Here is a 26,684-nt window from a genome sequence, read left to right as displayed (position 1 = left end):
AGCTGTCATCAACCTTGCTAGCACACTAGCTAGCAAACTGTGTTAGCCCTAGCTAGCTTGCTAACGTTATCAGGAGTCAGTGATGATGTTGTGGCTAGGGACAAGCTACCCCATTTATAAACACCAACTGCTTTTTTTAAGAGCCCGACGCTCGATCTGAAAGTTAACACGCATCGCTTGCGGTAGTATTAAGGTTCGTGTTCCGACACAGGCCATATCTCCATGTTACAGGAGTTGTTTATGGAAGACGAGGCGACCACTAGCTTTGGGACACATCGGGAGCCAGAGTATTGGTTGTGCATCGTTCTGGTGGTTGGCGAAGGAAAGTAACCATCGAAGGAAAGTAACCATACCACAATATAGCTGGCTTCACCAAAAAAATGTGCCGTAAAATGTTTTGTGAAACTTACTTAAAGGTAAGGAAACTAAGGGGAAAAAATAAGGGGGTCATATTTTATACAACCGGGCCCAGGACCTGAAGCACCAATTCTTGACAGAAGTTTAGAAAAGACAATTCTGCTTTCAACAGAAATATTTCATAAAGGTTAGAGATCAAGCTGCATGTATTGCCTCCATACTGTCATACCATAGCATATAGCAAGAGAGTAAAAGGCGTTGTAGCCTATGCAGGAAAGGGTTATAATCTAGTGCTGTCAGAGTAGTAGGTAGGGGTGAAATAATAGTGGCTTAAACATGACTGTGTGGGTCAGTCATTGGTACTTCTGGAGGACAGAATTGCCATGCCAGGGATGATAGCACAGCATTACCACAGTTCAATGTTCAGCCATTGCACTCTCCCCCAGAGAGACCATTTATTTTATTGAGCTATCACTGTACTGTAATCCACTTTTTGAAAGACAATTTTCAAGGTTCAAATTCTTCATTTAAGTCAGCGGTAGCGTGGACTGTCATAATGGGACAATTAAAATGTACATTTTGTTTACTACAACAGAGTGCTTAGGTAAGCTATATATTTTTTTGGACAGTAACCTTGTGTTTTTTTCTCTTTATGGTAGCACTATAGGAAGAAAAACTCAACGAGGAATGTTTAATCTTATTTAAACTTTGAGTGTGTGTGATGAGGTTGGTTGTGTGGAAATCAAATACATAACAATAGTTAGTGTTAAATTGTGGGAAAAAATCTCGTGTTTATATTTTCAAAGGATTCACATTTTTAGGCTTCCAGTAGCCTATGTCAGAAAATAAAAAATAAGAATACATTTCAGAATATAATAGAATAAAACATCAGCACAGACAGCACCAAATCATCTCATCAGTATAAAAATAACGAGATACACTTGCGCGGAGAAGAGTATTTTTTCTTCCATCGATTGGTGATGCGCAATAGTTCGTGGTTAAACTGTAGCACACACTGGAAGGGTGACAAAACAAATCGATGGAGAGCGAGCGATGAGAAAAGTTATGGCTTTCTTCCGCATACATCAGATGCGGCGGAAACACGTGGACAAACAGGAAGTCTTCGGTGCGTATTTTCCGCGGGCCGTTGACAACAACAGAGATGCAGCAGTGTACAGAAATGGCGGGTAAGTAACACATGAATATATACAATATTTAAGTGCACAAAACCCGTATTATGGTTTGTATTGCAATTCGTATGATAGATGTGCTCACCTATTTGAGTGTTCCAGGACGATGTATGTATGTTGCTGTCACAGGCAATCGAGCTGTCATCAACCTTGCTAGCACACTAGCTAGCAAACTGTGTTAGCCCTAGCTAGCTTGCTAACGTTATCAGGAGTCAGTGATGATGTTGTGGCTAGGGACAAGCTACCCCATTTATAGACACCAACTGCTTTTTTTAAGAGCCCGACGCTCGATCTGAAAGTTAACACGCATCGCTTGCGGTAGTATTAAGGTTCGTGTTCCGACACAGGCCATATCTCCATGTTACAGGAGTTGTTTATGGAAGACGAGGCGACCACTAGCTTTGGGACACATCGGGAGCCAGAGTATTGGTTGTGCATCGTTCTGGTGGTTGGCGAAGGAAAGTAACCATACCACAATATAGCTGGCTTCACCCAAAAAATGTGCCGTAAAATGTTTTGTGAAACTTACTTAAAGGTAAGGAAACTAAGGGGAAAAAATAAGGGGGTCATATTTTATGCAACCTGGCCCAGGACCTGAAGAACAGTTTGCAGTTCTCCAGATGTCCTGAAAGAAACTTGCAGCAAGATGACGACAAACTGTAAATCCTCTCGAGATGACACCAGCACTTTCTGTGAATCATTATTAACAATAACCGGGGTAACAGATTATCTAAAGGGACAATCCCGGAGGAATAACAACGTTGTGGATGGCATACCATAATCTTCACATTAGATCTTGGCCCAGTCTGAGGATAAAGTAATAAAAATGATCACTGAAAAGTAGGTCTGACCCCACTTAGTCGTTGTTTGGTTGATAGTGTTGGTCACAAACTTTTTCCACTAATGCCACTGGATTTAAAAAATGTATGGCACACAAGACACCTGTCTGATACGCACCTGTCTCAGTGGCATTAGTGGAAAAAGGACCCAATTGTCATACTTGAGTAATAGAAAATGACTGACTCAAGTAAAAGTGGGTCACACAGTAAAATACTAATTGAGTAAAAGTTTAAAAGTATTTGGTTTTACTTAAGTATCAAAAGTAAATGTAATTGTTAAAATATACTTAAGTATCATAAGTAAAACTATAAATCATTTCAAATTCCTTATATTAAGCAAACCAGATGGCACAATTTTTTTTATAGCTAGCCCGGGGAATACTCCAGACAATTATTTTTGTAGTATTTTTTTTATAAAATGTTTTACTTATCCCCTTCTCCCCAATTTTGTGGTATCCAATTGGTAGTTACATCGCTGCAACTCCCGTATGGACTCAGGAGAGGCGAAGGTCGAGAGCCATGTGTCCTCTGAAACACGACCCAACCAAGCCGCACTGCTTCTTGACACAATGCCTACTTAACCCGGAGGAAACACCGTGCACATGGCGACTGTGCATGCACCCCGGCTCGCAACAGGAGTCGCTAGAGCGCGATGGGACAAAGACATCCCTGCCGGCCAAACCCTCCCCTAACCCAGGCGATGCCGGGCCAATTGTGCACGACCCCATGAGTCTCCCGGTCGCAGCCGCCTGCGACAGAGCCTGGATTCGAACCAGGATCTCTAGTGGCACATTTAGCAACTGCGATGTAGTGCCTTGGACCACTGCGTCACTCGGGAGGCCAGACATAATTTACACTCCGCCAGATCAGAGGCAGTAGGGATGATCAAGGATGTTCTCTTTAAGTGCGTTAAATGGACAATTTTCCTGTCCTGCTAAGCACTCAAAATGTAACGAGTACTTTTGAGTGTCAGGGAAAATGTATGGCGTAAAAAGTACATTCTTTTCTTTAGGAATGTAGTGGAGTTAAAGTTGTACAAAAATATATAAGTTGTAAAGTACAGATACACAAAAAAATTACTTAAGTAAAAATATTTTTACACTAGTGATGCACTGATTTGACATTTTTGGCCGATACCGATAACCAATTATTTTTTAATGATTCTGGTACAGTTAAATAGTTAAAACACACACACGGACGCAGCGGTCTAAGGCACTGCGTCTTAGTGCAAGAGGTGTCACTACAGTCCCTGGTTCGAATCCAGCCGTGATTGGGAGTCCCATAGGGCGGCGCACAATTGGCCAAGCGCCGTCCGAGTTTGGCCAGGGTAGGCCGTCATTGTAAATAAGAATTTGTTCTTAACTGACTTGCCTAGTTAAATAAAGGTTACACACACACACCACACTGACCAAAAAGCTATTTTGTTGGCATTTACGTATGTCCCCTATACCAGTAATACATAATCAAAACCTATTTCTTTCACTTGCTGTGCTGTTTCATTCTCAAGCAGGACTTCTAAGGAACGGCGTTTGGGTGTCAAAAAAGATACACGTCAAATAACACAGTTTGACGTGTCAAATAAGCTTGTTGACCAATCAGGACCTGAATATGACTGCGTGTCACATAATTGAACACGTTCATAAAATGTTTACCTAGTTATTACACATTGATTACACTCACTCGTATTTCATATGTCACAATGATTCATCGATACGTATGCTATGAGGCTGGTGAAATTGTCTCGCGCACCTACATTGCTGGTCATAAAAAAGAGCTAGCTAGCTCATGGATGCAAACAATGTTCTTCCCCAAAAACATAGCAAAATGACAATCTGTTTCAGTAGCTATAGTTAGTTAGCTAACCATATAGCTAGGTGTCATCATCTAAAATAACCCAAAAATATAAGTCAGTTCTTATTTGATTAATAGTGGTCGGACCCATCTATGTGAAGCTAGCCACAATAAGGATTAGCCACAATGGTGGACTTTGCGGTTAGCCTTCAAAATAAAAGTATGTAATTGACAGTGATGCAAATTAATACAAATAGTATAATTTAATAGAGCATGCTAAACGATGTTGGAATGTTATATAAAATGAACAAAAGACAATCATTTGTTAATTTGACAATCTGTTGAAATCACACTGGATGTGTTATACTTTAGAATTGCGTTGGGGGCATACTTATTTCACTGTACAGCCTTACCTATGGATTGTGGATCATTGACATGGGGTATCAGTCTACTCAGTGACACCCAGAGAAACATTAGTATTGTAGCTCTTATTGCAGGACTCTGAAACTACTGTGAATTGAGCCACATTTATTGTCAACCTATGTATTGAACACCTTTTTCCCGAGGAAAAACAATAATACTGTGTGGATGTTTTGGAGTCTGATAACTCTGAGGAGGACGTTGGGAAAAAATGTATTGAGAACACTGTTACCCCATTTCATTGATCCCCAATCCTTAGGTAAAGCTGTGCAGTGCAATATGAATGTCAATACACACAATAGGCTGACTGGGGAGGTGATTTCACACAGCCACAGTCCCGTGATAAGAGCTACAACGCTAATATTTGCGTAAACTCTTCACAGTTGTGTTCTGTGGGTGTCACCGAGCAGACTGATACCCCATTTCATTGCTTCACATTCCAACCTTGTTTGACATTATCTAGTCTAAATATGGCATGATTCCACCAATAGGTCCCGTGTGGCTCAGTTGGTAGAGCATGGTGTTTGCAACGCCAAGGTTGTGGGTTCGATTCCCACGGGGGACCAGTATGGAGAAAAAAATGTATGAAATGTATGCATTCACTACTGTAAGTCGCTCTGGATAAGAGCGTCTGCTAAATGACTAAAATGTAAATGTAATTGTAACCTTCTGCATCACTGTCAAGAGGTACTTTTATTGTGAAGGCAAACTGCAAATTCCACTATTGTGCCTAATCCTTATTGTGCCTAGCTTCACAACACATAACCCGGTCACGTCGAGCCTCACTAGCCAGATGAGGCCAGCAGGCTGCTTATAGCGTTAGCTTTGGGCAACAGGGTTAAGTAGCTGGCTATCTATTTATTTTCATGAACTGAAGTTAAATTTCAATAGGCGAACAACAAGTGTCTACCTAGCTAATACTTACTCACAAGGATTCCTAAATCATTGCTATGAATAGTGAAAATGACTGCAGTTTCTACTGGTCATTGTTTTCAGGCTGGTTGTATTGGTGCTATTTAGGTACCAAGCTTAAGCTAGCTAGCTACCCCAGAAGTTGCGGTCGAACAAATAATGCTTTATACGCGGTATTGTAAACACATTGTTCGTGGCCGGTGTTTGCTTGTTTACAGACTTTTTTTGTACAGCTTTGAGTGCTACTGATCGTAGTAGTGGTGCTTGGCTTGCACGTGCAAATTCAGAACACGCAACATTCTATAATAGAACTGTGTTATTTGACGTGTCAAATTAAAAGCTTGTTTAACGCGTCAAATAGGGTTATTGTAGAATAGTGTTATTTGAGGTGTATCTTTTTTGACACGCAGAAACCCAAACGGTGTTCCATAGTATGTCATTAAGCTAATAGCAGTGACGCTATTACTGTGTAACTCCTTTAGGGCAACATCTGAACAATAGGGCACTTGTTAACGTTAGTGTGTACCTGTGCTCGAACAGTCGCGAAAGCCAACGTCACCCACGACAGAACGGTTGATTGTCAAGGGCAATGAATTCCATTATCTTGGCGTTTTAATGGATTTCGCCTTTGAGTCAACTCGCTGAAATGTTCTCACTCTTTCAGATGACTGCTCGACTTGTTGACTGCTCAATCCACACAGCAGACATTGTGGGCTAGGTTAGGAATGTTGTGATGCGCGTGTAGCGCAAAATTTTACGTGCCGTCATTACGTCATGTACCTTTGGTATATATGTATGCACGCCAGCTTTGACATCGGTTTTTCACATCGGCGTTAATAAACTAGACATTGGGCCGATACCGATGTTGGCATTTTTAGCTAATATCGGCCGATTCCGAAATGTTCACCGACATATCGTGCATCCCTACTTTACACCACTGTTCAGTGGACTAATCTATTGAGGATGCCACGGTCCAAGAAGGGGAGTGTGTGTAAAATGCACAAGGCACGTCTCTCTCCAGAATGCGCTCTCTCCCGCCATGTCATGTGCATTCAGTGTTTTATAACTTCATGTGAATTGTTTGCCCTTTGATTGTTATCGTCTATCAATTCCCCATTACATATACCACCAGTAGTAGCCTACATTTACCGTTAATTCCCCTAATTTCTGATCTACAATGTTTGTTTGGTTACGGTTTTGCCGCCTCTCAAAGTAATTTGTTTTCACCTCAAACAGCAAGTAAACAAAGTCTGTTTTTGAGTCCATAGAGAATTACAATAGCTCCTTGACGTATTTGAAAAATATTTTCTGCCCTCCCTTTTGATAACCACTCAGCATGAAAGGGAGAAATTGTAATGCTCTGATGTAGTGAAAATAAAATACTAACTTACTTCTTATCCCTTGCACAAATAGCCTACAGCTGTTTGTCCTGAGCTCACTGGCGTGGGAAACTCTGAGACCCCAGAATATTTCATACAATGCTGCAAGTTTGCTAGCATGAGAAACTTTTTATTTATTTATAAAAAATATAAAGTTTCTCTGGTTAGGATATCTTGATCTCCTGCTCCCTCTTGAGTCATTAGTATGTCTTCATTATTTAATCAAACGGCGCGCTTAAAGCATCCGACAAGCTCAGTACATATAGTTGATTTTATTAAAACACAACTTGTATTTTTCCATATATAGAAACACTATATGGAAAAATACAAGTTTTAACATTTCGACCAATCGATTGGTCGAAAGAAAAGACAACTCTCTATCGACCAAAATTTGTTTTAGTTGGGGACAGCTCTACTGAAAAGCTGCAGATGGAAGATTGAGATGGAGCGTGCCCACAGGTTTGGAAAACATGTAACCAGCCTAGGTGACAGTTCCTGGTCAAGTTCCAGAGGTTTAAGGACAGGATGGCTGTTCTGGAGAGAGCCAAGAACTTGAGAGGAGCCAACATCTTCCTCAACGAGGACTTCTCTGAAGCTGTCGGCCAGAGGCGGAAAGAACTTATCCCAGCTATGAAAACTGCCAGAGAGCATGGGAGCATTGCTTACATCCGCTACGACAGGCTCATTGTCCACTCTCCCTCCTAAAAGCCTTGTGAGGAATGAGATAGCCATGCCTCAGGGTCAGTAGCTTCAGCACAACATCGCACGCACATATATTGATTTATTTTGTTTAGAGGTCTGTTTTCTGGGTGACCTGAACATTGACTAGTTAGCAATTAGCTCTCCATTCTAACTGACTAATGCCTGTAATATGATCCAGGTTATCACTCAGCCAACTAGAGTGCATACCAATAGTGTTGGTTCTGTTGTATCTACTTGTATTGATCATATCTTCACTAATACTGCAAAGCTTGCTCCAAAGCAATACCAGTTTCCATTGGCTGTAGTGACCATAACATTGTGGCAGTAACAAGGAAAGCGTAAGTTCCAAAGGTTGTGCCTAAAGTTATTCATAAGAGGTCATACAAAATGTTATCTCGATTCTTTTGTTGAAAATGTATGTTGGTCTGATGTGTATGAGGAAGTGAATTCAGATGCAGCACTGGAAGTATTTGTAAAAAATGTCATGCCAACTGTTGACAATGTACCCCATGATTGATGATGACTTGTATGGTTCAAAGAAAGAAATTATGCAAAAGTTGGCTGCTCAGCTGATTAGTTGGCATACTCTAAATTGAGAAATGTTGTGACTAAACTTAACAAAAATAAGAATAAAATATATTACCAAACAAAGATAAATACTTTGGAGTACCATTTATAATAAAACCTTTAGTTATTGCAAATCATTTCAATGACAATTTCACTAGTGAAGTGGAAAAACTGAACCATCATATTTTTTAATAAAGGATCTCATAATGAAAGAAAATGATTGCTTTTGTGAATTTGGTCAAGTTAGTATGGGAGAGGAAGAAAAACGATTGTTATCCATCAATAATGATAAACAACCAGGTATAGACAACCTTGATGAACTATTGAGAATGGTTGCAGACTGTAATGCCGCTCCTATTTGCTATATCTTTAACCAAACTTTATAGGAGTGTGTGCGTGGAAGGAAGCTAAAGTAATTCCACTACCTAAAAATAGCAAAGCACCCTTTGCTGGCTCTAACATCCGCCCAATCTGTTTGCTGCTTGTTCTTAGTAAACTAATGGTGAGGATTGTGTTTGACCAAATACAATGCTATTTTTCAGACAACAAGTTAAGTACTGACTTTCAACATGCATATAGAGAAGGGCACTCAACTTGTACTGCACTGATGCCAATGAAAAATTATTGCTTAAAAGAAAGGGATAATAAGATCATAGTTGGAGCCTTTGATCTTATTGATCATAAATTGTTATTGAAAAAACTTGCCATCCCATGGTTGGAGAGCTATTTATCCAAAAGAACCCAGAGAGTGTTCTTCAATGGAAGCTTCTTGAATATCAGATGTACAGTGCGGTGTCCCTCAGGGCAGTTGCCTTGGACTGTTAGTCTTCTCTATTTTTATAAATTATTTGCCAATGGTCTTAAACGAAGCTAGAACAACTATGTATGTGAATGATCTCGCTCTCCATGGCAGATTTTGAGCTAAACGTTTAAACAGGTTAACAATCACAAGGCTGCCGGGCCAGACAGAATACCAGGACATGTTCTCAAAGCATGTGCAGACCGGCTGGCAAGTGTCTTGACAGACATTTTAAATCTTTACTTGTCCCAGTCTATAATCCCAGCATTGTCCCTGTTCCCAAGAGCAACAAGGTAACCTGTCTAAATTACTATCGCCCTGTAGCACTCACATCTGTAATTATGAAGTTCTTTGAAAGGCTAGTCATGACACACATCATCCCAGACCCACTCCAATTCGCATACCGCCCCAACAGATCCACAGATGATCCAATCTCAATTGCACTTCACACTGCCTTCTCCCACCTGGACAAAAGGGAAATAACAATGTCAGATTGCTGTTCATAGATTACAGCTCAGCATTCAACACCATAGTCCCCTCCAAGCTAGGGACCCTAGGACTGAACCCCTCCCTCTGAAACTGGATCCTAGCCTTCCTGACGGACTTGCCCCAGGGTAGTGAGGGTAGGCAACATCACCTCCGCCACACTGACCCTCAACACGAGGGACCCTCAGTGGTGTGTTCTTAATCCCCTCCTTTACTTCCTGTTCACCCACGACTGCGTGGCCACGCACAACTCCAAAACCATCATCAAGTTTGCTGACGACGCGACGGTGGTAGGCCTGATCACCAACGGTGATGAGTCAGTCTACAGGGAGGACAGAGACTGCAGTGTGGTGCCAGGACAACAACCTCAACGTTAGTAAGACCAAGGAGGTTATCGTGGACTATAGGAGAAAGAGGCGAAAGTACACCCCCATCCACATCAACATGGCTGTTGTTGAGCAGGTTGAGAGCTTCAAGTTCCTTCATCACTAAGGACCACATCACTAAGGACTTAACATGGTCCACACACACACCCTCAGTCGTGAAGAGGGCACGGCAGCACCTCTTCCCCCTCAGGAGGCTGAAAAGATTTGGCATGTGCAATCGAGAGCGTCTTGACTGGCTGCATAACCACTTGGTATGGCAAATGCACCGCCCTTGACCGCAAAGCGCTAGACGGGGTGGTGCGGACAGCCCAGTACATCACTGAGGCCAATCTCCTTGCCATCCAGGTCTTCTATATCAGGCAGTCAGAGGAAGGCCTGAAAAATTGCCAATCTCCAGCCACGCAAGCCATACTGTTCACCCTTCTACCGTCCGGCAAACGGTACCAGAGCATCGGCTACCCCCAAGCCATAAGACTGCCAAATAGTGGCCTCCCGAGTGGCGCAGCGGTCTAAGGCACTGCATCGCAGTGCTTGAGGCGTCACTATAGACCCGGGTTTGATCCCGGGCTGTGTCGCAGCTGGCCGCTCTTGCGACTTCTTATGGCGGGCCGGGCACATGCACGCTGACTTCGGTCGCCAGCTGTACGGTGTTTCCTCCGACACATTGATACGTCTGGCTTCCGGGTTAAGCGAGCAGTGCGGCTTGGCAGGGTCGTGTTTCGGAGGATGCATGGCTCTCGACCTTCGCCTCTCCCGAGTCCGTACGGGAGTTGCAGCGATGGGACAAGACTCACTACCAATTGGATATCACGAAAAAGGGGTGAATTTATTTATTTATTATTTAATTTATGGTCCCCAAACTATCTGCACTGACTCTTATGTTGCACTGACCCTACACACACTCACTAGACCATATATACACTCACTAGACCACATATACACTCACTAGACCACATATACACTCACTAGACCCACACGTATTCACATACAATACACACGCATACCGACAACACAAACACATACATACGCACTCACACACACAAACTCTTACACATTTGCTGCTGCTACTGTTCTTTATTTTACTCGTATTATTATCTATCCGGATGCCTAGTCACTTCACCCTGCCTTCATGTACATATCTACCTCAAGTCCTGGTACCTCTGCACATTGATCTGGTACTGGTATATAGCTCCATTCTTGTGTATTTTATCCCTCTTGTGTTACTATTTTATTTAGCATCATTGGGAAGGGGTCATAAGCCAGCATTTCACGGTAAAGTCTGCACCAGTTGTGTTCGGCGCATGTAACATTTTATTTTATTTTGATTCCACACTCTACTTGTCAGCACCCAAAGCCAGTGAGCTCACTGAAATTCTAAATAAGGAGTTAGTCTGTATCAGAATGTGTGATTAATAATAAACTGGTCTTAAATACATCTTAAACTAAAAGCATTGTATTTGGTTCAAAACATTCTCTAAGACCTAAACCTCAACTGGAGTTGTACATAAAGGCTGTGACCATTGAACAAGTTGGAGAAGCTTAACTCCTAGGAGTAACATTGGATGATGAATTATCACGGTCAAGTCATTTTGACAGAGTTTTTGGTAAGATGGGGAGGGGTATGTCTGTTATAAAATGATGTTCTGCGTTTTTGACACAATCAACTACTAGATGTTCAGGCTCTGGTCTTGTCCCATCTTGATTACTGTCCGGTAATATGGTCAAGTGCAGCAAAGAAAGACCTAGCAAAGCTGCAGCTGGCTCCAAACAGAGAAGCACACATTGCCCTTCACTGCACATACAGAACTAACATCAACATGCTTGCCAGTCTTTCCTGGTTGAGCGTTGTCGCGATATTTTAACTGCTTCTCATCTAGTTTTTATGAGAAATATTCCAGATTGTCTGCATAATTACATAACATTCAGTTTAGACACCCATACATACCCCACAAGACATGCCACCAGGGGTCTCTTCAGACACCCGTACATACCCCACAAGACATGCCACCAGGGGTCTCTTCAGACACCCGTACATACCCCACAAGACATGCCACCAGGGGTCCCTTCACAGTCCCCAAGTCCAAAACGAATTCACGTCAATGCACAGTTTAATACAGAGCCATGATCGCATGGAACTCCATCCATCTCCCATTACTCAAGTTAACAGGAAAATTACCTTTAAAACAACTCATGGAATGACGTGTACTGTGAGGGGGGCACAGAGACACATTTTAACTTTTAAAAAAATACATTGTTTGTACTTTTTTTTTTTGTTTCTATATCGTTGTATTTTGAATGTGACTTTTCCTAGTGTATCAGTGTTTTGTTACTTGTCATGTTTTTTTGTGGACCCCAGGAAGAGCAGAGGCTGCTTCTGCAAAAGCTAACGGGGATCCAAATAAATAAACAAACAATTAAGCTAGAAATGCTGTTTGTTTTGCTCCACAGGGATGAACGAAATGGAGAAGAAGTTGGCAGAATATAAGTGTGACACCAACGAAGCAATCTGTTTAAAACTAGGTTTGTCTCATGCGTCTTCTTATTTAGCATTGTGTGTAAACTCTTTTTGTTTTAGGATGTGGAGATGGAAGCTACTTGCACTGCATTTGTTGTTTGGTAAATGGTGCTTTGAGTGTTTCATATACATAGTCAACATATCAAATATTGCACTGAGTATTGACCACACCCTCTTACTGAAATAATGAAATACAACTATTTCTCTCAGTCCGTTTCGCAGAGGAGGTGAATGATGAAAGCATGACATTCCATCCAGAGTACAGCCACCAGCTTTATGGTGATGAGTGAGTATCAAACCTAATTCAGCCAGTAAGATCTGTGCATCTCATTACAGCAACTCCATGTGAACTCTACGGCCGCGTTCCACAGCTGAGGCGCCGCAACAACCAATGGTTGCGTGCCACCTCATTAACTGTGTCATCGACTGACAAATAGCTATAACGTACAAGTATATGGTTAGCTAATACTTAAAATACCTATCCAGGCGTTGTAAGATCTGTCAGGCGTCAGCAACGTCAAAACTCTGGAAAGCGGCCTAAATCTGTGTGCTGGTTGCACGACGGTGAACTGTTGAACTGAATTATGTGAATGCTAACTCATCTGCAGTGAGCTCCAAAACTATTGGGACAGTGACACATTTTTGGAAATGATACAATGCACTTTAACCTCATAGTCAGACTGTCAGCTTTAATTTCAGGGTATTTTCATCCATATTGAGTGAACCGTTTAGAAATTACAGCACTTTCTGTACATAGTCCCCCCAAAACTATTGGGACCAAAACTATTGGGACAAATTCACTTATGTCTATTAAAGTAGTCAAAAGTATAGTATTTGGTCCCATATTCATAGCACACAATGACTACATCAAGCTTGTGACTCTACAAATTTGTTGGATGCATTTGCTGTTTGTTTTGGTGGTTTCAGATTTATTATGTGCCCAAAATGGAATCACTTTTCTTTTGTAAATAGGAATAGAATATGTTTCTAAACAATGTGGATGCTACCATGATTATGGATAATCCTCAATGAATCATGAATCATGTATAATGATGAGTGAGAAAGTTACAGGGGCATAAATATCACTGTAACGGGTGAGAGGTTAGCATGTCTTGGAGGGGTATGAAACGGTTCACTCGATATGGATGAAAATACCCTCAAATTAAAACTGATAGGCTGCACTTTAACCTCATCGTCATTGTATCATTTCAAATCCAAAGTGCTGGAGTACAGAGCCAACAAATGTCACCGTCCCTATATTTTTGGCGCTCGCTAGCTATTTTTCCACTTTGTTTTTAATTGATTTATTTCCTCCTCAGTGAGGTGGCTTTTGGATACAAAGGCCTTCAGATTCAACTGTACTACAGTGCTGGGAACCTGATCACCCTCTTCAAAGTTAAATATTCAGCCAGAGTCACAGAAAACTTTGACTGCGTGGAGGTAAATAAATTGATTTGAAATGCCTTTTTATCACTTTAGCCGAGCACAGTAACACGGACGTTACCTAAAAAAAGAGATGTCCTGTCAAACTATATTCCATTCAGAGATGGGCCCCAACTCTTTATGTCGTGAGGGTTTCTCAACCACGTGACCTCACCAGGGAAAACTCTGGGTCTTCGCGAAAGCGTAGTTTTTCCCAGTCAAGTGAAAAACCACCCTCGGTACCCTTATAGCTTCTCTTCTGGAACCTGTCCAGTTTCCCAGCCTGCTTTAGCTCGAGGTGAGCTGTTTCGGGAGCCTTTTCTGTGGGCTGCTTTGTGCATGTTTCTGTGGGCCTTCTGGAGTGAGCCAGAACCTCCCTCTGAGTGGCGGTATTATGCAGCAGATATGTAAGAGATCTCATATTTTGTCAGACTAATCCCAGTCTATCATAGGCCCCATGGGCCATTGGTGCACTAATCCTATCCCTCCCTCTCTAAAGGGAAGGATCAGAGTTGGATCGGGTGGTCTTGGCTCATCCATTGATTTGAGTGGCTCTGTGATAGTCTGCAGGAAGTAGAATATGTCCTGCTGTGGTATGTTTCCCATAAGTGTGTTTTGTCAGGAGGGAGATGTATCACTGAAGGACTTGGTCCCCAGAACGAACCCAAATTACAGTTCTGAACCTCTGACCAAGTTTTCTGGGTCAGTAGCTAATCTGTATAGTGCTTTCAATTGAAAGAAATCCAAGTAAAGTAATGGCCAGTAACACTTCACTTGCTTTACGCATAGTATAGCTGTAATTGCTCCAATGCATTAACACTTTGTTACATTGTAATTGTTATGGAGTTGAATGTTTTTTTATTATTACACAATATTAAGAAGAAAATGTTAACTTATTACCAGAATATAGTTACAGCATTTCTACATCTCCAGGTGTAGTAGGATAGACTGAATGTCAAGTGTTACCTGAAAGCTTCCTTGTAGATTCACTAAAGGTACGTCGCAATGAGAAGCAATTGTCTAATTGAGTGCATAGACCGTAGTAACGTTATACATGAACAAATAGCAGTGGGACAATCCAATTGTTTTTATAGACACAGAGCAGTCATCAGTGAAATAATTTGTTTTGATTCATTTTTCCGTTGTTTTCTTAGTTAAACATTTCCCAAACTGCCTATTCTGTTCCCAATACTAAACAATACTCGGATGTAAAGCTGAAGAATTCCCAGTGAGGATGACGGAAAGGCCAACGTTGACCCACGAGTGTCCACCTCGTTAAGGGTTTAGTGCAGCTGGTGCGAGGTAGAGAGTTAGGGAGCAGCAGCAGAGTTCAGGCTCTATCTGAAGAGTGTTTGTCTGTGAGTGCGTGCTCACTGTGGCTGGGTGTAGTGCAGCTGGTGAGGGAGAGGAGGGGAGCTGTGGGACAGAGTTCAGCATGCAGCTGCTACTACCCTAATGGAAGACTTGTCAGAGATCACCTTTACCCTAAACCAGCCAAACGCTGTAATGATGGACTCCACACAGTCGGACATCGTTTTTCTTCCGGTCATTGTTTCACACTGGGCATCCACTAGTGAAAATCTGAAACGTGCATCAGTAATGTGTAAATCAAATATGAGCCTCGATTCTAAAATGTAAAGGTGTTAATATACAAATGTTTGGATTGTTATTGCGATATGTAGCTTACGTTTTAAGTCCGCCAAAATCATTGTCAATGGAGATATTTTTTTTGTATGACAAAGAAATCCAATAAGATATTTTAAGCAGATAGTGATCAAATTTAAAGTTCAATTGAAGTTGGACATTTAGCAAAATGGCACAGTTGGGTTAAATGGTAGGGCCGGGACGATAACCGTGTCGCGGTGCTCGTTAGTATCACGTCAAGGAAACAAAACACAAAAGAAACGCGAAGCAGATTTAACTTCTTTAGGAAAATGTTGGAAATAAACCGTTATTATGTTGTCATCCAGTCACATGTATTTATTTTCCAAGCTGTATCACACAATATGTTACATACAGAAGATTTTTAAAGGCCCAAAGAGTTTCATTTTTGCCATGGAACAAATATTTGTGATCCTGTTGTCGTCCCGGCACTACTAAATAGGCCTAGTTAGTGCCTCTCTGGGTCCTGAGAGAGATCTAATTGAATGTATTTGCTCTATAGGTAATGTGAAGTCGCAAAATCCATGAATTGTGAAGGACAACGTGATCTGATTTAGTGTTCTTTTTACCTTCAAACCGTTTTCACCACTCCTAAATAAGATATGTACACATGATCAATTATATCCCGAAGATAAAAGGCATTCGGGTGGAACAAAGCGTTTCTAAAGATGCATTGTTACGTCATCTATACCGAACTATGGCCTCTTTTATTCAGGATTGTGCAATTTAGTGTCTAGTATATAGGAGAGTGCCTCGGACAATATGACTTGTTTGTCCATGGCCTTTTTATTTCTGATCCTTATTCCTCAGAAATGCAGTTGAACAATTGCAATGGTGAAGTGGCATTCAGCTGCAGGTGCATTACTTCCAGTTGGATATTAGCTGATGTCTGAAAGGAGAGGAATTAGCGGTGTGTTGTATTAGCCTTTTGTAGTGCATTTTGTTCAGGCCTTCTTCATTTCCCAGTTTTTCTATGGCGAGCAGAAAGGGTCTCGGTATAGAACTAATGCTCATCGTGCATGTAAATGGTGTGAAAGGGCTGCTTAGCAAGTTAATACAAAGTGTTCTCATGTCAATCCTTGTGGAAATGGATACAATGCAAACATCACAGCTGAACCAACCACACATTCTAGTGAGTAAAAAGTCCAGGGGGAGGGGGGCCCTTTGTCTGCCAGGCTCTTTCATTTGATTGAGTTGCGCTCGCCAGGATTAGAGGAGAGGCCTCTATTATGGATGCCCGAGGTTTGTTAAGTTGAGATCAATTCATTACATTTTATTGCCCAGTGAAATGCTGAAATACGTTATTGTGGGGACTTCATCAAATATTCATGGTTTAACGTAAGTAGTAAATGTATTCAATGAAGTGCTCTTTCACCAAGGGGTTGGGAAGGGGGGGCGGGCGTCTGCTCTGCTGACTGTCTTAATTGCCTAATGGTTCTCCTTTTTGTGGCACAAAAATATGTATTCTTCCACTTTAATTCCTCGTGTTCTCTGTCAATCAGGGCTGAAGCATAGCCTAATGACCGAACAGTAGGAACTGTGATTAGACATGGCAGCGGAAAATAAATAAATTATGTCCACAGATTTCCTGATTTTTATTCAATTTCAGCAGTTAGTCCATAAAACTAGATAGGCTCTGTTAGGTCTTTTTGTAATAAAGACCTTGGGACATGTTTAATCTATATGATCCAACTATATCAAAGAACAAACGCGTTCTACATTTTGAAGAAATGCGTTTAAAGTCAATAACGCATTTGAAATAAAAGTTATAAGATTGCAGTTTTCGTCCTAGCAAATACTTATCTGGCTAATCGGCCAATCGGCAAATTTTTTAACAGAGAAAGAATATAAATACAAGGCTACTTTCCCTTATACAAGATGCTGTCGCTTTGTGTCATGTTCTAGTAAACCCTGTTCTTTCCTCCCTGCAGCCTGATGATGTTGAAGGGAAGATCCGGGAGATCATTCCTGCTGGGTTCAGCTGCAGCACGGACGACTTCATCTCATTGTTGGAGAAAGAGGCCAACTTCAAACCCTTCGGCACCCTGCTTCACACATACAACGTTCACAATGTGGAGGCAGGAGAAGACTTCACCTACCAGATTCACAAGGTTCACATTCTAGTCCTTGGTCCTACAATATACAGTACTTTATGTAATTATATACAGATAACAGGTGCTTTCCATGTCACCTGTATGACTTACAGATTATTTCTGTATAAGGGAGGGTGCTCTGTTTATTTATCATGACTTAGACTGTCCTCAGACCTGCTGTGTTCTCTAGGTGGACGTGTCGTGCCCGGGATTCCGAGACTACCATGAGCGCCTGCAGACCTTCCTCATGTGGTTCGTTGAGACGGCCAGCTTCATCGACGTTGACGACGATCGTTGGGACTTCTTTCTCGTGTGAGTGGTGCCCTCCAACGTCACTCTCCCCCGAACCCGTTCGTTGACTCATTCAGAAACAACGGGCTCCTTTGAGGCGCTCGCGACCAATTACCAGGCCAGTTTGATTATATTTTCCCTGGTTATTGGAGAATTGTTGATCTGGCAAGAGGCACCTTTTGTGTTGAAAACCCTTTTCATTCATTTTTTTTCAGGGCAAGAGCTGAATTGAATACGGTTGTCTTTTGAAACACTGAATGACATCTCAAACAGTAAAAAGAGCCTCTGCCAGTGTTTTCTTTATCCTGGCACCTATTTATAGTGACAATGGGTAAATGGACTGAAGTGATGTGGAGGACCCCGATTCCCCCTCTCTACCCCTCTTCTCCTCTTCTAAGTTGCAGTCCTCCAATTAAGTGCTTAATGTATTCAGGTTGTAGCAGGTGTACGGATCGGGACGGGCCTGGCTGCTCCAGCATGCTGACACTGGAAAAAGCATCCCAGAGAATTGGAGAGGGGAAAATGGACGCGGCATTGGAGTGTGCCTGTAATTGTCCTGCTTGCCTTTTGTGTTTTATCTGCAGATTTGAGAAGTACAATAACGATGGGGAGACTCTCTTCGCAACTGTTGGCTACATGACAGTTTATAATTACTATGTGTATCCAGACAAAACCCGACCACGTGTAAGGTAATTACTAGGGGAGCACGTGCCTTCCTTTTCTTTTGTACAAAAAAGGAGAGGAAAATTATATATTTCTCTCTCCCTAGTCTTACAAAAATCTCAAATTACTGGCTTATGTATCCAACCATCCAACCCCACTCTGACTCATATGGGAGCCAAAATGATCAGTATCTTCAACAACAAAAAGCTTTGCCTGTAAATAAGCATTTTGTTTGATGTATTGATGGACATGACATAACAATTTGTTGCGTTTCTTATAATCAAGTGAAAAGGGCTCCCTCAATTTCAATTCATTAGTACAGTGCCTTTAGAAAGTATTCATACCCCTTGACTTATTCCACAGTTTGCGTTACAGCCTGAATTCAGAATGGATTCAATGGATTTATTTTCTCACCCATGTACACACAATACCCCATAATGACAGTGAAAGCATGTTTTTAGAAATTGTAGCAAATTTTTTGAAAATGAAATACAGAAATATCTCATTTACATAATTATTCACACCCCTGAGTCAATACTTTGTAGCACCTTTGGCAGCGATTACAGCTTTGAGTCTTTCTGGGTAAGTCTCTAAGAGCTTTCCACACCTGGATTGTGCAACACTTGCCCATTTTATTCTTTACAAAATTCCTCAAGCTCTGTCAAATTGCTTGTTGATCATTGCTAGACAACCATTTACAGGTCTCGCCATAGATTTTCAATTAGATTTAAGTCAAAACTGTAACTCGGCCACTCCAGAACATTCACTGTCTTCTTTGTAAGCAACTCCAGGGAAGATTTGGCCTTGTGTTTTAGGTTATTGTTTTGCTGAAAGGTGAATTAATTTCCCAGTGTCTGGTGGAAAGCAGACTGAAGCAGGTTTTCCTCTAGGATTTTGCCTGTGCATAGCTGCATTCTGTTCCTTTTTGATCCTGAAAAACTCCAGTCGTTAACGATTACAAGCATACCCATAACATGATGCAGCCACCACTATGCTTGAAAATATGGAGTGTTGTACTCAGTAATGTGTTGTATTGGATTTGCCCTGAACATAACACTTTGTATTCAGGACAAAAAGTGAATTGCTTTGCCACATTCTTTGCAGTATTACTTTAGTGCCTTATTGCAAACAGGATGCATGTTTTGGAATATGTTTTATTCTGTACAGGCTTCCTTCTTTTCAATCTGTCAGTTAGGTTAGTATTGTGGAGTAACTACAATGTTGTTGATCCATCCTCAGTTGTTTCCTATCACCGCAATTAAACTCTGTAAATGTTTTAAAGTCACCATTGGCCTCATGGTGAAATCCCTGAGCTGTTTCCTTCCTCTCCGGCAACTGAGTTAGGAAGGTCGCCTGTGCTTTGTAGTGACTGGGACTATCGATGCACCATCCAAAGGGTAATAACTTCACCATGCTAAAAGGGATATTCAATGTCTGCTTTTCTATTTTTACCCATCTACAAATAAGAGCCTTTATTTGCAAGGCATTGGAAAACCTCCCTGGTTTTTGTGGTTGAATCTGTTTGAAATTCACTGCTCGACCTTACAGATAATTGTATGTACAGAGATGAAGTAGTCATTCAAAAATCAGATTAAACACTATTGCACGCAGAGTGAGTCCATGCAACTTACTATGTGACTTCTTAAGCACATGTTTACTCCAGAACTTATTTAGGCTTGCCATAACAATTGTATTTATTTTTATTTAACCTTTTATTTAACTTAGGCCAGTCAGTGAAAAACAAATTCTTATTTACAATGATGGTCTACCAAAAGGCCAAAGGCCTCCTGCAGGGACGGGGGCTGGGATTAAAAAATAAAATAAATAAAAATATAGGACAAAACACACATCACGACAAGCGAGACAACACTACTTAAAGAGAGACCTAAGACAACAACATAGCATGGCAGCAACACATGACAACACTGCATGATGGCAACACAACATGGTAGCAGCACAAAATGGTACAAACATTATTTGCCACAGACAAGAGCACTAAGGGCAAGAAGGTAGAGACAATACGCAAAACAGCCACAACTGCCAACAAATGGGTTGAATAATTGACTCAAGTCATTTCAGTTTTTCATTTTTTATTAATTTGGGGGGGGAAAACAATTCCACTTTGACATTAAGGGGTATTGTGTGTAGGCCAGTGACAAATAAATCTAAATTTTAATCCATTTTAAATTCCGTTTATAACACAACAAAATGTGGAAAAAGTCTGAAGGACCCTGTACATTACTCCATGCTATCATAAATAATCCATGCTATCATAAATGAAGGACCCTGTACATTACTCCATGCTATCATAAATGACAAAAGTGAGCTTTTTCTTTCTTTCTCAGATAATTATCTTAACATCAAGATCTGATCAGTCATATACAAGGTTGCCTTTTTTTTCTGTGAATGACGAGGGGTTTGGTAGGTCTGGCTGAGAGGTCAGCAAGGCTGTTCTTTCATGTCTGTGTATGTTGGCCTGGTGTCCTTCTGAACAGCCAAATGCTGATCCTGCCGCCGTTCCAAGGAGAGGGTCATGGAGCTCAGCTGCTGGAGGCAGTACACAGGTTCTACTGCAATCTGCCTAAAGTACAGGACATTACAGGTGTGTGGACGTGTTTAACTATACTTGTGGGGACCAGAAGTCTCCACAAGAATAGTAAAGGAACAAAAATTTGAGGTCAAATGCTATTTCTTGGGGGTTTAGGGTTACGGTTAGAATTAGTGTTAGGGTTAGTGTTAAGGTTAGGAGCTAGGGTTAAGGTTAGATTTTAGGGTTAGGGGTTAGGGAAAATAGGATTTTGAATGGGACTGAATTGTGTGTCCCCACAAGGTTAGCTGTACAAGACTGTGTGTGTGTGTTAATGTAAGTAACACAAAATTGATGTTTCAGTTTGGGGAGGAGGCTGTAACTGCTAGTTTCATATACTATTACATGTATTTACATGGTTAAATGCAAAGCCGTTACACCCAAATAATTGATTTGCGTAGGAAAATGAAATGAATTTATTTTGTATTTTAGTTTATTTGCCAGGGACTATGTTCAACAAAACATAAGTCTCTGAGATGAGAAGGGATGCATTGCACCAGATTTAGCTGACAGCTCGTTTTAAAAAATAACCAAGAAGCATCCACTCTCCTGTCCAGAGGGGCACCCCTATTTTCTTGTCTATTTTGCTCTACTTTGAATCTGGTCTTTGAATAATTTTTCTTTTGATTTATTTCACCTTTATTTAACCAGGTAGGCTAGCTACTGCAGGCTATGGGTCTTTTTATTCCATGCGGCTTTAAGTCCTCTCCATGTTGCTCTGTACTGAATTTCTTTCAAAACCGCAGTGGGAGCTGGGTAAAATGTCAATGCAAGCCACTTTCGCAGAACTGCGCTTGACACATGCAGCCACAATTAAACTCTGACAATGGTGTAATTATTTGACTGTTTCAGGAATCAGTGGGATTTGAATATAAGCCTGTATTGAAAACTGTAGCCTCGGGTGTCTTGGGGTGGTTGATGTGAACAGTTTGATAAAATATAAATTGTGTATACCTAACATTTCATGTAATTATATGTAATGTATTTATTTTTAAATGGAATTTCAAGATTGTGTCTAATTATTGTTTTCTGTTATTTTCAGCTGAAGACCCCTCGGAGAACTACGTGAAGCTGCGAGACTACGTTCTGGTCAAGCTCTGCCAAACACTGCCGTCATTCTCCACAGACAAGCTTCCTCTGAGCTTCAGTGACGACATGGCCACAGAGGCCAGGGAGAAGTTAAAGATAAACAAGGTCAACCTCAGCTTGAACCATAGAGCCCAGAGGAGGATACAGTTGATTACTGTACTTTTCTCACTCATTAACCCAAGGCTCTCCAGTCCAGGAGGGAACATGTACCATTTTATGTAAATTGGTGGGCACTGACTTACTGCACTTATTCTGCGTCATGTTTTCATTTTTGCCAAATGGTTGTTTCTCACTTCGCCATGGCTCTTTCATGAAGCTTCAGGCACCTCAGCGTTGTACAAGAAGGTTCTGAATAGCTCGAACCAAGCAAAGAAATCGTCTGTCTTTTCTCGATGATTGTGGAGACAGACTGTACGGGTTCTTAAAGGCTCTAATGGCCCCGTCCTGTCTTTGCCCCTACAGAAACACGCAAGACGAGTGTATGAAATCCTCCGACTAAGGGTGACGGACATGAGCGTTGAGACCAAAGCAAGAGATTACCGTCTGGAAGTCAAAAAGAGGCTATTTGCCCCAACCAAGGTATGTTTAAAAGAAAGGACCGTAGCTTCTCCAGTGAAATGCATTCCTCCATCCTTTTGCAGTGTCCACCTTGCGCTTTAGTTTCTAGTCAAATGGAATTAGCAGATTGTGTCTACTGTGTAATGGCTATGTGTTTCCCTATGGACTTCATTAGTGGTGAATGGCTGTTAGTTGCACTATATAACCTGGGATCAATTCAGAGTTGATTTAATTTGATAATAGGGCGAGTCCAATATTTTTGGTATCTCAGATTGTTCTGGCAATTCTCACATAGGAACTTCATTGGGAGGAAGGCTGTTTGAAATGCTTTTTACGTTTGTATCACAAATTATAATAAAAGTGGCCATTTTAGGCCCTTTTTAGACCTGTACATGCCTCCTGTAAGACCCTATGATCCGTACATGATGCAGACACCATCTTGGTTTCATTATACTCCACATAGTGTGTTCTAACATATGGAGTATGTTTAGATTCGGAAAGACATATTTATCCAACATAAATATGAATATCTCAAAACTATCCTTTTTTGATTTGTCTTATTTTTTTAGGCATATTGTTTGTAACAATATACTCTTGAAACACATCACATGTCCAGAGTGGCTCTCTGTTACTTTTAATGATATGACCCATTTATACATAGAAAATTACATAGGTCGTTCAAACTCAACTCTGGAGCTTGAAGCCAGTTCTGCATTTTTTTTTCATTATTCCCCTCTAATTAGGGACTGCTTTAAACCTGGGTGAACCAGGTGTGTGTGCAATTTTAATTATCAGGTAGAACAGAAAACCAGCAGGCTCTGGACGTCATACGGTAAGAGTTGAATACCCCTGTTGTAGGTCATTAACCAATCACAGCCCTACTTTAGGATTGCAAATCATCAGCACAGGGAGTTCCCTTTTGAATCCATTTTCCCATTCACTGTGTTGGTGGTGCTCATAAAATGGATCATAACTTCATAATTAGCAAAGCCCACTCTGGAAATTTGATGTACTTGTATATTGTTCCAAACAAAGTCTTAAGAATTAACAAAATCTAAAAGGGTTGTTATGCGAATTTAATGTTGAATAAATGAATGTGAACATTTGTCTTTAAGAATCTAGACATACTCCGTAAGTTGGAACACACTATAAGGAGTATAATGAAACCAAGATGGTGTCTGTATAAGGTATGGTTCATAGGGTCTTACAGGAGGCATGTATAGGTCTAAAAAGGGCCTAAAATGGCCACTTTCATCATGATTTTCAAAGAAATGGTTTGATACAAATGTAAAAAGCATTTCAAACATCCTTCCTCCCAATGAAGTTTCTATGTGAGAATTGCCAGAACAATCTGAGATACCAAAAATATTTTCCTCTGGTGTAGAATCCACCCATTAACTGATTATACCACGCTTTTCCAAAATATTTAGTGTTTGATGACTTATGACTACCCACAATGCATTAGCATGGTTTCAGAAATGGCCAAGAATGTGACACACACTTTATCTGCTTAGAGCTACTTTTTGTTGCGTCTTGTAACTTATGTTGCATTACTTTTCTAGAATCAGGAGAACGATTATTCCCCAGTTGCAGGAAAATGTCTGGGGTACCAAAGGCTTATTATTGGAGATACAATGGAGCACGGCAGGCCTCCACTGTAGTGTTACCCCAGGATTCAGTTCTATTCAGAGCAGTGTCATTATGCAGGATTTGCATGTCATTAGGAGGGAGGAGTGATTTAGGTGGAAGTAGGTTGCTAACAGCACACATTCAAGCAGTTAAATAATCTGCTTGCCAAATAGTAGAAGTTTCATATAGCACTCTTACTGTGCTTTTTGAAATTTGATTATACAAACTGTTACTAATTTTGTATTTACAGGATAACATTGATTTACATATGTATGTTCCGTGACATGTGATTTGAGTGTCGCATTGAAACCCAGCATATCAGCCGTTACAGCAGGGTTCTTCAACTGGTGGCCCGCGTGCCGAATTTGTCCCCCTCCCCGCGGTTCTTTTTATTTATAAAAAAAAAAATCAGCTTTGGACATAAAATTCAGTAAAAAGATTAATAAATATAATAAAAAATGTCAACCTGTAAATCAGCTCCAAGTGATTTTAATTTTGGAAATCTGTTCACGACTATTCCCATGCCTAATAGAGAGACGCGTAATCATATGCAAATGTAAGCAGTAGAGGTAATTTAGGTAATATGTACATGTAGGTAGGGGTAAAGTGACTTATGTCTGTGTGGGCTTCTTGAGGTCAATTTGCAGTCTACAAATGATTTGTAATTATGTTCAGGCTCCCCGACCGTCCGCTCAAGAAAGACTGCCCGCTGCTGAGTCTAGTTGATGATTTTACATTTTAGTCATTTAGCAGACGCTCTTATCCAGAGCGACTTACAGTAGTGAGTGTGTACATGTTCATAAAGGGAGAAAAGAAAATTATACTCATTCATGATCTCTGCATTAGAGGATTGCTGTCAGCAGTGTAACCACATGTCTTGAAAAGGCCAAAATCTGCGGAGGGAAAAAAAGTGTGTGGTGAAAAAGGAAGTAGGAATTCCTTGGGAGACGGGCTGTGGAGTGGAGGAGAGATCTGGCGGCCAGATGCAGCAGGCTGTTTTGATTTTGGGGAGGTTTGGTTTGTAGTTAGCTCAGCGGAGTCCTCCTCTCTGTGAATGCGTGGAGAATTTCACGTCTCTGCTCAACTTGTCTTCCCCCTGATTCTCAAGAGAGTGGGAACTTTTTTGCACTGGCCCCAAAAAACATGAGTGAGGACTCTTGGTTCATGTCCAGAAGCTTTCAGCACTCCTGCAGACTCAATTACAGAATCCTTTGCTTCCCCTCTGACTATTTGGTTTTAAGACACTAATGAGATGCAGTCAGGTCTGCAATATGAGGACCTAGAGGAGGAACAATATTAACTTGCTCTTCTCAGTTGAACGTGCGTTATGTAAGATTCCCTGCTGCTAATTGCAATCGAAACTTAACAGTCGCGTTTACAAAATACCATACAGCGTTTTTGTTTTGCTTCAAAAAAAAAACATGGCTAACACAAGCTAATAATGCAACGTTTTTGGGGGAAACGAGCCAAGGGATTTTAGACAAACGCAGTGCATTAACCAGTGTGTGTGTTTATTGCGTGCTTAGAAGAACCAGCGGGAGCTGACCAAGATGATGAAGTGTCTGCGGCCAGAGGAGCTGGCATCCCACATCAGTCAGATGGACACGGCGCTGCAGCAGGAGGAGCTGGAGAAGAGCTACCAGGAGGTGCTGGCCGAGTACAGGAGAGTCATCGAGAGGCTAGCGCAGGCCTGATCCAGGGGGGCCGAATGTCGGCCCTGCTTACCCCACCCTGGCCCCATCTCCCTTCTCCTCTTCCCACTGATGGTCCTAGATATACAGTAGAGGTTGAGCAGCGCTGTGCAGCTGGCTGGCTGCCTGGGGAAGGCCCACTGTGTCCCATGTGTGTAATCACGCCGTGTGAGATTTAGTGATTGGTAATCATTCACAGGTGATAGGAACACCATCCGTACGGTCTGGCTGTGCAGAACATGCCTCCTTTTGATATAGAGAATAACAGAGATAGTGATTCTTTTTTTTCCCTCAAATATCTGTCTAGCGTTTTCCTGAAGACATGTTGGTTTTTAAGCACTTCATACTGAAATAAATGACATGTTTTTTTTGTACATTGATCAATTGGGTTGACCTATTTATTGATGCTGTTCTGAAGTGTCATTTCAGATTCACATGTTCTACTGTTATTGGGACAATGTGTATTATGTGCAATAATTATTGCACTGTGATGATTATTGTACCGTTAGCTACTATTGTACTGTTATTGGTACAATGTACAATTATTATTTCCTCAGTGTTTTGGTTAACTACCATATTAAACTTCATGTATTCCTACTGTTAACTGCATCCTGATTTACCAGATCAATTGTACTTTTAAGCACAGTGTGGAGTTC

General features: G+C 41.2%; 1 protein-coding gene across 5 annotated transcripts; it reads left to right on the top strand.

Moving 5' to 3' along the window:
* Positions 1–394: 394 nt before the first annotated feature.
* On the top strand, positions 395–26,412 carry LOC115156019 (histone acetyltransferase type B catalytic subunit). 5 transcript variants are annotated; one of them, XM_029703205.1, is made up of 11 exons: positions 395–416; positions 12,277–12,348; positions 12,554–12,629; positions 13,663–13,783; positions 17,359–17,538; positions 17,711–17,832; positions 18,396–18,500; positions 20,970–21,076; positions 22,104–22,255; positions 22,613–22,729; positions 25,864–26,412. In XM_029703205.1, exons 2-11 carry the CDS (start codon positions 12,279–12,281, stop codon positions 26,029–26,031), a joined length of 1,218 nt encoding a protein of 405 aa, XP_029559065.1. In that variant the 5' UTR covers positions 395–416; positions 12,277–12,278; the 3' UTR covers positions 26,032–26,412. The 5 variants fall into 5 exon arrangements, with proteins under 5 accessions (XP_029559065.1, XP_029559063.1, XP_029559064.1 ...); XM_029703203.1 differs by lacking the exon at positions 395–416 and adding an exon at positions 724–961; XM_029703204.1 differs by lacking the exon at positions 395–416 and adding an exon at positions 1,460–1,544.
* The last annotated feature ends 272 nt before the right edge of the window (positions 26,413–26,684 follow it).

Source organism: Salmo trutta, chromosome 20 (genome assembly GCF_901001165.1).
Source record: "Salmo trutta chromosome 20, fSalTru1.1, whole genome shotgun sequence".
Classification (NCBI taxonomy): Eukaryota; Metazoa; Chordata; class Actinopteri; order Salmoniformes; family Salmonidae; genus Salmo; species Salmo trutta.
This window is presented reverse-complemented; position numbering and strand designations above follow the sequence as displayed.

Bases quoted from the DNA above. Each gene is read 5' to 3' on its own strand.
- LOC115156019 (XM_029703202.1), top strand. From the start codon at position 1,906: ATGTTACAGGAGTTGTTTATGGAAGACGAGGCGACCACTAGCTTTGGG. The intron at 2,006-12,276 runs GAAAGTAACCAT...TTTGCTCCACAG, and splicing joins CGTTCTGGTGGTTGGCGAAG to GGATGAACGAAATGGAGAAG. The intron at 17,539-17,710 runs GTTCACATTCTA...TGTGTTCTCTAG, and splicing joins TCACCTACCAGATTCACAAG to GTGGACGTGTCGTGCCCGGG.